The 15,743-nt window shown below is 35.6% G+C and overlaps 1 protein-coding gene across 1 annotated transcript in view; it reads left to right on the top strand.

Moving 5' to 3' along the window:
- Window positions 1–14,718, top strand: part of KCNH5 (potassium voltage-gated channel subfamily H member 5) — a 343,028-nt gene extending 328,310 nt beyond the window's left edge. Inside the window, exon 11 of the mRNA XM_019009338.4 lies at window positions 5,718–14,718. Within this exon, the coding sequence (XP_018864883.1) occupies window positions 5,718–6,665 (948 nt within the window). The 3' untranslated portion in view covers window positions 6,666–14,718. The remainder of the gene's footprint in view (window positions 1–5,717) is intronic.
- Window positions 14,719–15,743: the final 1,025 nt, after the last annotated feature.

Below are 15,743 nucleotides of genomic sequence, written 5' to 3'. Positions count from 1 at the left end.
ATCTTACTGTTTATAGATTCTTTCAATGGCCAAAGTGTAGGGTGCAATTTTAAAAATGTAAATAAAAACACACCATTTTAAAGAGTTTAACTAAATAAAATTCATCAATGTTTCCACTACGTTAAGTTGAACCATTTTACTATATGCATGTTAAAAATAAAGCTAAAGGTAAAAAGCCCTTCTTTTTAAAATTTTTATTTATTATTATTTTTGAGACCCAGGCTGACATGCGATGGCATGATCATAGCTTACTGGAACCTCAGATTCCTGAGCTCAGGTGATCCTCCTGCCTCAGCCTCCCAAGTAGCTAGGACCACGGGCATGCACCACCACGCATATCTATTTTTTTTTATTTTATTGTAGAGATAGGGTCTCCCTGTGTTACCCAGGGTGGTCTCAAACTTCTGGGCTCAAGTGATCCTCCCACTTTGGCCTCCCAAAGGGCTGGGATTACAGGCATGAACCACCATGCCCAGCCAAAAGGCCCTTCTTAAAAGGAAACATTCAGCAGAATTAATTTGAGAATACTCATAATGGTAATGTATAATAATTACCATGGAAATATAGTTTTCTTGGTAATAAATATTCAGTGTCACTCAAAATTGGAGCTTAGGTCATAAAGCTGTCTCTAAAACTGTAAGGACTTGTAGAGAGGGCCTAATTGCATTTAGTGTTTTTGAAATACAGTGAATTAGTTATGTTAGGCATCCCTGATGTTTTATCTTTTTATTTGTTATATTTGTACATTCTTTTAAACTTAAAAGAAAACAAAAAACTATCATACTTTGCGTACAAGATATGGATCAGTACGCAAGATATGGATCCAAGATATGGATTAGTGTTTAAAGTCCATAAGCATGATTAAATCACCTTTTCATTTTCATTTGTTTTTAATGAAGCTTTCCATTTCAAAATCAGTGCCTATATTCTCTTACCTTGCAGTAGGAAAGAAAATTTTGTTTTCTCATAAGTAGAAAATGAGCTTCTAGTGGATATTATTGCATCCTTGCAATGAAATCAAAGCAGGTTCTCATTCAAGACCTTTCAATGACTGATTTGTGGGTCAAAGATTTGAACCTGAGTCTACCCAGTATGCATTTGCTCAGTAGTTGGGTAGGTTCTAGGAATGCCAGAAGGCAAATGATATAGCTCCTGCTTCCAAATGAGGAGTAGACATTAATGATCAATAATAATAATAATATACAGATAGCACTGATTCTTTGTTTAGACAGTGGAACATAGTGAAGGAACTATAAAGTGCCCTGCTTATTTGTAACATTTTCCATTCATAGATGCACCACGTCATACATTTGCTGAATGTATGAAAAGGTTATTGAACTAATGCGTAACATTTGTTTATTACAAATGTTACAAATGATACAGACACTAGAGATATAGCAGTTAGCAAAGCAGACAGAAATCCCTATTCTCGTAAACAAATGATTTAGGTGTAAGTGGAATCAAGGTTGATGTCAGAGTCCAGGGAAAGTCACATTCTTTGACCCTCCCTGCTCCCTGCCTTCCATAAAGGTAGTGTATTTAATATATGTAGAAGAAAGTTAAAAACAAAACAAAACAAAAACGCAAGGTGTCCTTGAAGGGGACCGGAAGCTGCAAAATGGTAGCATGTGTTTAAGCCTACTGGCTCTGCTTTGGAGAGTAAGGAGAGTCTAGAGACTGCCTCGCACAAAGCTCTTTCAAGGTCTAGGCTACCGCTTTCCCAGCAAGTATACAGCTTCAATCGTGTTCAATTCACTGCTTTCAGAGATGGTTCTCCATGGCAAACGCTCTGTGAAGGGTGACCTGCTGGGTGTGAAACTGCTGCACGACTTCCTACTTCACCCATTCATCTATCCGAGTTTTCACGGAGTCCAGGAGAAAGTATAAAAGTTACCTTGAGGAGCAGGAGAGTGGAATGGTTAAGACTGTTTGGAATCTGACCCCTTGGATTTGTATCCTGGACACACAGTTGTGTGACCTAAGGGAAACCACTTAAACTCTTTATGCCTCAATTTGCTTCTCTGTGATAAAAGAATAATATGACCTGTGTCCTACAGTAGAGAATAATAGATCCTAGCTCATAAAATGTTCTCATTCCATGACACTTAAATGAGAAAATACGTGTGTGGAAGTGACCACTTTGCTATATACAGATATTTTATAATCATTTTACAATGCCATTATTTTGTTCCATAGTCAAAAGTAAAATAAAACAAATGTTAGTTTGTCTTATTCTAATCCTATAAAGTCAATTCAAACTAGTATTTTTCTTTTTTAAAAAACTACCTCTTAAAAACCTGGATATAATAAGTAGTTGACCAAATCCAAGTGTTACTGTTTGCGGTTAGGCGTCAGTTCCAATTGTATAGATTGGGTAATAAATCTCCTCATGACCCCCTCTTTCTAACCTTCCTCCTGCACCTGCTTCTCTCACTGGGCTGCAGATTGTCAGCAGGCCCTGCTGCTAAGGAGAAAGGGTGATCTACTTCAGGACCTAGGGCTTGTGTCTGAGATCTGGAGGGCCTGTAGCCACTCCTCAGAGTGTTGGCTTTTGAGCTAGTCATGTCCAACTGCTGGCTCTCTTTGTGTGTGGCACAATTGATGGCCTGAAAGTCCCTGGTGGCAGATCACCTACAGGGTGCAATAACCTTTCCCACCTCACCCAGTGCTTTTGCCTTGCCTGGCTTCTAGCAGACTGAATTCACAAATGAGTACGTTCAGTGGCTTCCTGAGCTCTAGGGGATCCCAGCCAGTGCCCGTCTGAGCTATAAAGGAAGGGAAGGGCAGGGAGCAAAGAGGGGAACTTTGGCTCTCTAAAGAGCATGTTTTTCCACTGTGCATTGCTGGCTCCTGAGATTGGATGTGTAGGTCCTGCTGTTCTGCAAACTTGATGACAATTCAGGACCAGTCTTGTTGGTCATAAGTACCCTCAAACCTCAAGGGAGCTATGTTGAAAATTACTTAATTTCCTATCTCCCGGGAGTAAAAAGGGGGAGAGGAACAATGTGCAATACTCAGAATTCTGTCATCTAATGTACCAGAGCTCGATTCCTTCTCTTTCCCAGTTACTTTTACATTTCTCGACAGCAAAATACAGATCCAGCTCTGTCTCATTTGTCCCCTGGTATAGGTGAGAAATCAAGCCCTGTGCCAAGACCCCCTTTGCTCTATGTATTTTGGTATTTGGAGTCTTTGTTTCTAGCTAAATAGTAGCAATTCAAACACTTTTGTTTGTTCTTGGTTGGGGGTGGGTGGGGGGCAGCTGGTGGTCAAGGAAGCTGGGAAAGATTTATTTTATTGATATTTTACATGGACATGTTACAGTCTTACATCACAAAACACCCTGAACTTGGTAAGCACACAATAATTGCAAGCAATTATTAGCCATTATATTGAAAGATCTAAACAAATAAGGCTCTTGCCTAAGGTGCCCACAAATTCTCAGATGCCAGTAATACCAAATCTTTCATTATAGTCTCTGCATGGCAGGACATGTAGACATTACAAAATAGGAATGTCCTTGACTATTATATACCAATAGGGTTGCCAAATTTAGCAAACAAAAATACAGGACTCCCAGGTAAACTTAAAATTCGAATAAACAATGAATATTTGTTAAAGGATGCATATGTCCAATTCAGATTTATAATGTCTGATGTTTTTAGTATGTCCCAAATATTGCACAGGGGACCTGCATTTTACCTGACCTTCCTGTGTGCCTACCACCTGTCACACTCCACTGACTTTGAAACGGTTCCATTTTCCCAAATGTGAAGGCTGCTCTCAGTTACCACATCGAGCCAACACTATGTCTATCCTAGGCTAAACAACCACCTTAAAAAAATAAAAAGGGTAAGTGGTGAGTGGGAAGGGGGATGTGGAAAATCATTCATATTAGGCCTCTCATGTCCACCCATGGAATCAAAGTGAGTACTTCTTCAAACAGGGGCTGAAATAGGAAAATAGTATCTGCGTTCCTGTGTCTGGGTCTGTCTGGTTCTAAAGAGTGTTCATATCTTGAAGACTTAGTACAACCTATGTTTACTTAGGAAGCATAAGAAATGTGTCAACCCTTTGAAAGACTTCTAATTAAACTGCTGGAGCTTTGATGTCAGAATTTGAGATTATTATTACATATTTTAAAAAGACCCAATTCCATGTTCCACTAACAAGAAAAAGTATGTTGGCCTTTACAGACAGTTACTGAATTTATTTCAAAATACGAATTAGTACCACTCGATAAGCTGAATTTAGTGCATCAATCTCATTTTAGAAAATGTACTCTTACCTGGAAGGGGAATTCCTATCTTTCTGACTTTTCTGTTAACGGTGACCATCAATAGTATTGGTTTTTGGTGTAAAATCAATGATTATATGTTACTCCAGGCAGCTGCTGAATATTCAAAAGATAGTAAATGGTTTCAGATAGGAGTATTTTATGAGAGTTCAAGGAGAGAGAACCAACGTATGTTGAGTGTCTGTTATGGGTTAGAGAACACGTGCTTCACATGTGTTTCTACTCTAACCAACAACTTACAGAGGGTGATCAAGGTAAGTTATTTTCCTTGAGTGATAAAATTGTCTGATTCTGAAAGTGCCTTATCTAATATAACTCTTTTTTGATTTTCCTTACAGCCTTCACCTGCAGTTACTTTGCTTTTCAGGACTCTGAGCAAAAATCTCACACTTATTAACTTTACTTCCAACTCTGATAATATATGTGGCAATTTCTTATATAGCCAACATTTTTTATTTCTTCTGATGGGGTTATCATAAGTTCTTCCCATTATTATCTTCAAAATACATTTTAAATAAAATGATGCTCATTTATTTGTGGATATCTAACCCCTCACCTGTACTATGTATTTAATTTTATGTTTAAAATGTAAAGAATCTGGGAAATTAAAGAGTTCAACCTCCAACCCAGTGAACATGTCATATGGAAAACGTTCTTCTATCTTAACCTTTTAGTGGTAGAACGATCATGAGTTTTCGAGGCAGTTTATTCAATAGAGAGCAGTTTGCAATGAAGTCTGTGTACTAAGCTGGTGTTACCTCCCAGAAACTTTTCCTCACAAATTCTAGTTCTGCCTTCTAGGGTCGCATAAATCAATTTAAATTCTCCCCTCACCCAACCCAGATGCCATTTGCTAAACTGTGTAAGTTTTCAGTACATTTATAGCCTGGAATTCTTACTATCTGATACCCAAACAGAGGATAATATTAAAAATGGTTTTGAAACTTATTTCTACACAATAAGGAAAATCATACAAAAGTGGCAATTCATTACAGAGAAATTTAAGGGATAAATATGTATTTCCTTATATATGTATACACATATATACATATACAAATATGTATGTGTGTATGTATGTGTGTATTTCCTACTAAACGGTAATATAAGGGGAACATAAACTAGAAGCAAAGTACCTCTCTATTCAGTTGTCTCTTGAGTAATTCTCCCTCCGATATGTAGGGGACTAGAACTAAGTAAATAAGTAGCCAACATTTCTATGTTGGGTTTAAGGCATATTGCATCCATAAATTTCATAAATGCAATTCCATAAATGGTATTTAAATTTTTTTTCTTGAGAAATAATCTTATCAAATATTCAAGGGTTTTCTTTGTAACACAAAGCACATACAGCATAGTATTACACAACTGTTAATCCATCTGCTTTTATAATCAGGCTGTGACTATCTCTCCCGTTCCACAGATCATCTTTCGTAAGATCAGTGATGTGAAGAAAGAGGAGGAGGAGCGCCTCCGGCAGAAGAATGAGGTGACCCTCAGCATTCCCGTGGACCACCCAGTCAGAAAGCTCTTCCAGAAGTTCAAGCAGCAGAAGGAGCTGCGGAATCAGGGCTCAACACAGGGTGACCCTGAGAGGAACCAACTCCAGGTAGAGAGCCGCTCCTTACAGAATGGAGCCTCCATCACCGGAACCAGCGTGGTGACTGTGTCACAGATTACTCCCATTCAGACGTCTCTGGCCTATGTGAAAACCAGTGAATCCCTTAAGCAGAACAACCGTGATGCCATGGAACTCAAGCCCAACGGCGGTGCTGACCAAAAATGTCTCAAAGTCAACAGCCCAATAAGAATGAAGAATGGAAATGGAAAAGGGTGGCTGCGACTCAAGAATAATATGGGAGCCCATGAGGAGAAAAAGGAAGACTGGAATAATGTCACTAAAGCTGAGTCAATGGGGCTATTGTCTGAGGACCCCAAGAGCAGTGATTCAGAGAACAGTGTGACCAAAAACCCACTAAGGAAAACAGATTCTTGTGACAGTGGAATTACAAAAAGTGACCTTCGTTTGGATAAGGCTGGGGAGGCCCGAAGTCCGCTAGAGCACAGTCCCATCCAGGCTGATGCCAAGCACCCCTTTTATCCCATCCCCGAGCAGGCCTTACAGACCACACTGCAGGAAGTCAAACACGAACTCAAAGAGGACATCCAGCTGCTCAGCTGCAGAATGACTGCCCTAGAAAAGCAGGTGGCAGAAATTTTAAAAATACTGTCGGAAAAAAGCGTACCACAGGCCTCATCTCCCAAATCCCAAATGCCACTCCAAGTACCCCCCCAGATACCATGTCAGGATATTTTTAGTGTCTCAAGGCCTGAATCACCTGAATCTGACAAAGATGAAATTCACTTTTAATATATATACATATATATTTGTTAATATATTAAAACAGTATATACATATGTGTGTATATACAGTATATACATATATATATTTTCACTTGCTTTCAAGATGATGACCACACATGGATTTTGATATGTAAATATTGCATGTCCAGCTGGATTCTGGCCTGCCAAAGAAGATGATGATTAAAGACATAGATATTGCTTGTATATTATGCAGTTGACTGCATGCACACTTTACATTTATTTATAATCTCTATTCTATAATAAAAGAGTATGATTTTTGTTACCCAAGGCAATGTAATATTTGAAGAATCAGGGTCCAACCTGCCAATGTTGCCATGACAAATTTGATCTCAGGCTGAGTATGTATATCGAGGTATCATTTTCTCACTGTTCTGTTAAGTTAAAAGTATAGATTAATGCCAAGGAAGAGTTCAGTCTTTTAAACTATTAGTACCATGTTATGATCTCTTTCCATAGGATATTTTTCTGTAACTTAGTGTTAGGTTCTTTTCCCCTACAGGCAGTGTTTGCTCCATTTAAATGACTGTTTAGTTGCCTAAGTCAGATAACAGTGTGGGATATTGAAAACTTATTGCTATGGGTTTTGTGCATGAATTACATTTTTGATCAACTATACCTCTCGTTTTTTAACATTAAACTTAGATAGTAATCATTAGCTCTTATGTAAGGAAATCCCTACTCCCTCCTTCTTGGAGAACAGCTGCCATCTTGTAAGCTGACATTATCAACACCATAAATACTAAACTATTAATATAGAGTATGTTATTATAGAAACACTGCATCACAGGGTATAAGGGCCTTTTGACAATTCATGTAAGAGATGCTGAATTTCCAAAGCTGATGAATGCTCTAAATTTGTATTTCCAAAACATGTTCAAGAGTGACATTGAAAGACTTCTTAGCAAAGAAACATACAAAAAAAAAGCATTTAAGTAATCGTATCAAAATGCTAACTATTATGGTATAAAATAAAAAAGAATGTAAACAGATAGATAAATTTTTGTGGCATGTTTATAACTTAGAAAGAATGAAACACTGGTACGGATTGTTGACACATGAATCCTAGTGTTTGTAGTGATAACACATGAAATGTGGTAAAACAAACAAACAAACCAACCAAGAAGTAGACATTAAGTTGCTCGACTCAGATAACTGCTTTTCTATCATTTTATTGTGGTTATAGTTTTTTAAAGCTTTTTGCACACAGTTCTACTGCTGGACTTCTGCTGAGTTGATTCAATAAACTATTGTGGCTCAGGCAGGTCCATTTGTGAAAGGGGGATACTAAAGACTGAATTTTAGTCTTTTGAATTCAAATCCTCTTTGTAGAAAGTGCCTATTATCAAGTTTTTTAAAAAAGTCACAAAGAGTTGTCCTGTATATAGCTAGTCCCTTAAATGATATGGATTGAGAATAAAATACACATTCACTTGTAAGAACCCAGGAGAACTTATTTCTTTTGACTAAACTATATTTTAGGAAGTCATTCAGGGAAGCATACTTTTCAGTCAGTGCATGCACAGCATTTAATATGGGGAGCAGGGGAGTTAGTGTTTGCATGAAGTTGAAAATATGTGTGAGTAATTTATATATTATGGGACCATCTGTACATATATGTTAACAATATGCAAAAGATGATGGCAAAATCGAAGGAGATATCTTGGTCTATTATACCCATTTGTATGAGCTTTTCTATCTCCCAGTATTCCCAACCAAAGCCACTAGAACTGAAAGACATGTTATCACATTCAGACTTGAGAAGTGCAAAACAGTGATTTATAAAAACAGTTGCTATTTTAGAATTTCTATTGAACTTCACATGCCGACAAGATGTGCCTCTTTAATCTAGGAGTCTCAAAACATATGAGCCATGGGCTCCATTTTCCTTTCTTTATGCGTATAACTTCCATTAACCATAATGGAAGTTTTCAGGGGAACACGTCTCCATGTAATGCTACAATATCTACCTACCACAAACACAAGAAAATGAAATAATTATGGAGTAAAGAATCAGCCTTGAAATTGGAATTTTGTTGCTTTCATGGTGAGGATGATATCTTTTTCTTGACCTCTGACATTTATTGAATTTCAGGGTATTTTTCTATTTGTTTAAGTCAAGTTTGGCTTAAGCTTTTGAAGGTGAATGTGTGGTTAAAATAAGAATCTGATTATAGAAGTTGTTAGTTTAACTTTAGCCAGTGCTTCAAAACTAACTATTGGTGTAAAGCTATAAAAGAATGACTGTGAACAACATGGTGATTTGAAGTTCTAATTCATGGCTTTGCATATTAGTGGTGCAAATATTTACTGTGTTCTGACATTGACGTAGAGTTTCACCTAATCGACCTACAATGTTATTGTTCATATATGTGAGAAACATAATGGTTTTGAATTACTCCAGATTGTCAGGAAGGAGGGAAAGTATCAATTGTTTATTTATGGTGCAGTTATCGTAGTGTCTTTTCAGCCATCTCTGTTCTCTGTGTGCAAGATATGAAGAGGTGCTGAATGCACCCTGCTGTTTTCAGCAGGAATGCGTGTTTTCAGCAAACATTGTATATAGAGTAGTCTTTTAGGTTCCCAGATTCCACAAATCTTAGCAGTTGAATTTACTCAGATTTGAATGAAGGGTGAATATTTGCTTTAATACATGCAATAATGATAAACTCATGTTCTATGTTGCCTCAACTAGCACATAGACAGTAGATGCTCTTTTGAGGACCAGATAACTGCATGTTTTATTCCTACACTGTATAGATGCTCTTGGTGCATCCAGAATAAAAATTTTAATATTATATTTCTAAATAATATATTAATAGGAGTAAATGGATATGTATTAGAAATCCAAACATTTTCCAAAGCAATTTACACACCTTCAATATTTTTCTATGATGTTATTAATAGGTAAGATCAGATGCTGTATCCTCGACAGGTGGTTGTAACAAAATAGCAAAAGTCAAATTAGAATGGAAATGTGAGTGATGTATCATAATGGCAGGTTTTATCAGTCCGTATCAGGATATTGTTGCACTAAATGTGATCTAGCAGATGGAAGAGATTACGATAAAAAGCAAATAGGCACACAAAAGCCAGATGACAATACCAAAGCTATATGAATGGTACTGAAAATGGTTCAGGCACAGTGGTTGAATTGAATGACGTGGCTGAATACAGGCCCATGCTTCATTGCTAAAATGGAAAATTTTTATGACACTAGTTGCATCTTGCATTAAGTATAGGACTAAAAATGTCCTAAGTATTTTTTACAAACAACTTTATGCATATCAGAGAAAAAAATGGAAAATCTGGGGTTTGAAATTGCTCTAGAAAAAATGTGTACTTCTGTTGTACTCAACACTTTAATAGGAAAATTAGTTGTGACCGCTAACTAAAGTACCATTATCAAAATTAACCTTATTGGAGCCCAAATGAAAATCACATTTTCCCTTCTGTTTAAGGAGATTTTGTTCTCCCTGTGATATCTGGTCCATTTGATATCTTATTTTAAATAGCTAAAGTCATTTGGAATTTTTTTTAATATTAGTCTTCAGAGCAGTGACTGTTTTGAAGTGTGCAGTGGCAGATATTTGTGAAATTATTCATCATATTTCTAATGAATTCCACTATCTTGTATAATTTTTATCTTTTAAGCAATTTTCTCTGAGTTTGTTTTCCAAAATTCCATGTAGGTAATGAGAACATTTATCTAGAATGTGCATATCACACATGGATAACTTTCAAATATGAATATTTTATAATCATGTGAATGTTGTGCTATAATTTTTTCTATTAGGCGTAAAAGTATTTCTCTTCTCATCTTAATGGAAAGGGGGAAAAGACAAAAACAGTCTTTTGGAAAACACCTTAAGTCTTAGTATCTGAGCTTTGTCTTGGGTTCTGAATTTAGCTTTACCACAAACTAGAAGTGTAATTATGGGCAAGTTAACCTTTCCTAGTGTACCAAATGCTACCATTTCCCCGCCAATAAATAAGAAAACAAAGATAACAGCTGTTGCCTCCTTATATCAACATGCTATTAGGTCAATGAAAAAATTATCTTTCTTGCAGGTGAAAATCACATTATGACAAGTGATCACTTTTTCATTCTTTCGTAGAAGAGTATCCACGATGTACTCCCTATCAAAATATTCTTCTAGATTTTAGAAGAGATTTCAGGGATTGACGGTGATGTGATTTTTATCTAAATATTCTTTTAGGTTTTAGAAGAGATTTATCTGGTCAGAGGTTAATGGAGAGAGGTATAGTTTGCTAAATAATTATTAGTGGCAGGTAAGCATAAAACTTCATACTTATGTGGGAATTTAGAACTACAAATCAAATAAACGTGGAAAGAATGAAACTCCTTTGACAGAAGAGAGAAAGAAGAGAAAGATAGGTAAATTTTGTGATTTTTCTTATTTCTACTTAATCATACCGCTTGGCAGAAATTCTCAATTTTGTGAAAAAATTGATAAGTGGCCAAGGTATAGAGTAGTTCACCAATGTATCTATGTAACAAAACTGAATGTGTACCCCTTAAATTTATACAAATAAAAACTAGAGTAGTTCATCCTTCAACTTTTTATATTAAAATAATCATGACCTGTTCAAGATATATGATTCCACATGGGCAGACACTCGTATAACAAAATTCTTAACTATGTGCTATGTGTTGTAAGTTTTGGCCTATATTCCGACTTGAGATTTTCTATCACTTCATTTGTAGGATAAGACCCATGTGTTTGCATTCTTTATGAGGGTCAGGACCACTGAGGGTTTGGACTGGGAACTAGGAAGATGATGAAGGCAAGGGTTGAGAAAACACTGATTAGAATCTATCTGCTTCTTTACTCTTAGGCTTAGAAGTTAAATAAGTTAACTAAGCTTATATTTACCAAGGTCTCACTATGATAAGCATTTTATTTAGGTTATCAAATTTAATTCTTGCAGCAACCCCATGAAGGTATAGGTTAAGGAACTTGTCCAGGATAGCATACTTGTTACATGGTAAAGTTGAGTTTCTAACACAGGCAGTCAGACCTTAGGGAGAAACTTTTATTTTGTAGAATACTGACATTACAAGAACTATCTAGTTCAACCATCTAGTCTAGGTTTTTCCAGACACACACTTTTAAAGATTTCTTAAAATAATTCTTAAAAATTGCACTCGATAATGTGAATGTAAATGTTTGGTTTTTCTTGATAGGTCAGAGTCAATGACAGAGTTTGAAATCATACTGTCTTAAGCAAAAGGTGCCCTGTCCCAACAGTGGAATTTTCCTTTACTTCTCCTAACAGTTGAAAGACATCGGCCAAAGTAAACTGTCAAATGTGGTATGTTTGATATATGGTCACTGGTATCAACATTTTCTTTTCCAGTTGAATTTTAACCTAAAGAGGTAATGCATAATGGTTAAGGAAAGCAAGAGTCATTCAGGATTTTTTTTCTATAATTTCTTTTTCTTTTTAATAGTGGGATTTGGATGAGACTCCAGAATTGATTTTTAAAATTTATTTTTTGACTCATTGGGTTTTAAGTAGATTATTCAGATATTTTTATTGATTGCACTGATGTTGGCTTCTTGGCCAAACCACTATTAAATGCATTATCCAAATGAACTATTTCTGTTTAGAATGGCAACTTGTATCCTTACTTCCAAAATTAATGAGCTCATAGTATGTATATTTACTTCAGAGAGTTTCAATAATTTTCTCTAATGAAAAAATGTTAATTTTCTGAATGTGATTTATTTGTTCTACTCTTTGAGATTTCTAAAGCAAGTGTCTTGAGATAAGGAGAAAAAAACAAGATATTACAACACTACATGCTGGAATCTTCAGCCCAAACCATCTTGGTTTCACTTGGCTAATAACTGAGCCAGAGGTAATCATAGAAAGGAAGAATCCTACTTTTAAAATAATGACTGTGAAGGACCCCACTGACACTATCCAAAGCTTTTTATAGTCAGCTCACTTCCATCGTGGCTTTTACATTACCACTGCATGATTATTTAAATGAGGTCAGGTCTTGTACTACTCGTAAAGGCACTTGGTCAAAGAAGAGTAAACCAAAAAGTGCAGCTTATGACCAGAGTTATAACTGAGGAAAAAGGAGGGTGGAGAAGGGACAGCAGTTGCTTCCTTTTAATGAGTTTTCTGTATGTGGTGCCTTTTAAATAGCTTTTGTTTATTTGTTTTTAAGATGACACATTGTCATTAAGGTTTTAACAGAACCTTTGGAAGCAGTTTGAAAGCTTGTCAAATGCTGGGGCCTTCTTTAGAAATAAGTGTTCTCCCACCAACCAATGAGTTTAGAACCTCTGGTTCTGACCTACAAACCCAATCCCCTAAGCACTTGGCTGGTTGGGCTGCATTTTGATGGGAGGAAACAAAAAGATCTGATCACTCTCTCTCATTCATGCGGAATCACTGACTGTTGAATGACCAAAGCAGTCAAAGCCAAAATATTCACCTTGAAGCTTCAATAAACCAGATTGAGTATCCATAATAACTAATTTAAGTAATTTTATCCCCATTCTCTGCTAAATCATATTTCATAATATAAAATGTAACCACTTCCCTCTATCCAAAGCTTTTGGTCAGACTCTCCATTGAGTTAGAGAAATTGGACTTTGGCAAAAAGCAACATAAAGATTATTGTTGTTCCTAGAACCATTGCTTTCATGGACCCCTCATTTGCTCCTCAACTTTTTCAACCAAATTATAGCGGGAAAGATTCCTGATGAAGCCAAGACTGCAAACAGGAAGAATACCTAGCTAGTAAACTATGCAAAATCACAACAAAGATTCATTTTTAATTCCATGTTACAGTGTTTGATAGTCCTAAGTATTTAATATTGGTATATTATGTCACAGCCATGAACTGTCAACTTACACAAAATCCAAATGCACTTTTATTTAAAATCAAGATTAGCCTATTTCATTTTCAGGAAAAAACAGTGGTCAGAATTGCTTTTTTGACCTCTGCAGGGATGTTTTCACATTGCTATTCTTATGACCCTTAATCAGAGAGGGAATAAGTGTAGTGTTCACTTTCATCTTCTTAGGGTTGACTGCACCAGCATCTTCCATCAAGCAGTCGCCTTCCACCTTAGAACCTGTTCACAGTTAATAAAGCAAGGGGGAATATGCATTTCATATTAGGAACAGATTTCTTAAGTGATTGTTATGAAAAGTGGAAACCAGTTTAGAACCATTTTTTTACCCTAAAACATCCATTGTAGTTTGTTGAAAGAGCAATGACTTTTAGAAGTGCTTGGTACTCAAACAACACAAAATGTGCAGATTCACGATATATTGAAAATTATAGAGTTCTTTTTAGTCTATGTTCTAGTGACTTTGTTTACACTAGTTGTGGCATTTTGTATACTACAATGTAAATTCTACTATAACACTAATGTTACTATGGGAATTAATTTTGCAACTTCTTAAATGTTTTTGTCACTGCAACCATATTGGTGAGATATTGGGGGTATTAAAAATGCCTCTGCCTTTAAGGGTTAATTCACCAGAAATAATTGATTCATGCATTGACAAAGGAAACAATGCAAAAATTTCATGTGGGATGTTTTTAATACCATTATGCTAAGCAGTACTTGTTGGCTTTTTTCAAAATCTGATTCATGCTAAGCAGATCCTTTTTTCTACTTAAACAAAGATACTGCAATGTATAATATAGAAATTTTGTATGTACTGTTGACCTATCACCTGACTGCTGACAGGATGTGTGAAAATATTTTAACTTTGTGACTTTAGGGTCAATTATGAAACAATTGTGATCAAAATTCAATTGCTTCTGGGAAGTTTGTGGTGATTATCACTTTATTTAACGTTTGTTCTCAAAAAATGGTCATTTTGAAAAGTGAATTGGCAGGTGGAAGCTTTTAGCCCAAAAGAAATCTGGGTTTCAGCACAATAAACTGTATTTCATCAGGGAGGACTAACTTTGCTTTTTTTCACACTTTATTTAAATGTGGATATTTTTTCATGATACAGAATAAAATGTGCATTTTATGGAATTAATTTGAATTGGGTCTTTGTTGGAAATTGCTATTTTGAATTAAGTTAAATAAGTGAAAAGCTCCCCAATATTAAAACACAAAGCAATAGGTTTAGAGGAAACAGTCTTTTGATATATTAGAATTCCAGTGTTTTCTTAAACTTTCATAATATTTTTCCTCTGATAAATTGTATCATTATGGTATAAATGATAAAGTAGTATTATATCAGAAATTAAAAGTTTAAGTTCCAGGAGTAAATTTGGTTGAATTAGAATATTTCTCTGTGCCTTGAAAGATAGAGATAATGAGCATATCTGAATAGGAATTTGGAGAAATCCTTATTTTAAAATGGAATTTAAAAATATTTCTCTATCAATATTTCTAAAATTCTATTAATATCATAACATTATTAATTTATTCCAAGCAGTGAAATTTAGAGGCTTAAAGGGCAGAATGTACATGGAATAAAAGTATACTTTTTCTCATTTTTTGAAAAAAATTATAAATGGCTTTGCCAAATTCCTATTGAAAAACAAGAGCTGAATATGTAACATAGGATGTCTGCAACACGAGAACTGCAGATTTTTCTTCTAACTAAAAAACAAGTTTGAGGGACACTTTTTTGGCACATCACTGCAAAATTATTCATACCTATGGCTACGAAAAATTACATGTTGATTACAGAACAACCAAATAAAGCTTCGTCTTTGCTATGGCTGTATTAGAATATAAGTAGAGCGTTCTAGAGTTAGCTTTCAATTATATAGGAATCAAGGATATGATGATCACAGATAACAAAATGAATTGTCAAAAAGAAGTGAAACTTTCTACACAAATGAACAGTAATTAATGCTTTCTCCATTTTTTGTTGATTTTCCTCCTCTTTTTTTTTCTTCTTTCCTTACTCACACATGCACATGCACACACAGTCAACAATAAATTGCAATCTTTCCTTCTAAGTTCCATGTTAATAATTAAGAAAGATACCAATTTTTGGCTGGGCGAGGTGGCTCACGCCCATAATCCCAGCACTTTGGAAGGCC

The sequence above is a fragment of the Gorilla gorilla genome, chromosome 15, assembly GCF_029281585.2.
Source record: "Gorilla gorilla gorilla isolate KB3781 chromosome 15, NHGRI_mGorGor1-v2.1_pri, whole genome shotgun sequence".
In the NCBI taxonomy this organism is placed as follows: domain Eukaryota; kingdom Metazoa; phylum Chordata; class Mammalia; order Primates; family Hominidae; genus Gorilla; species Gorilla gorilla.
Note: the sequence above shows the minus strand (reverse complement) of the source record. Positions and strands in the feature narration are given on the sequence as shown.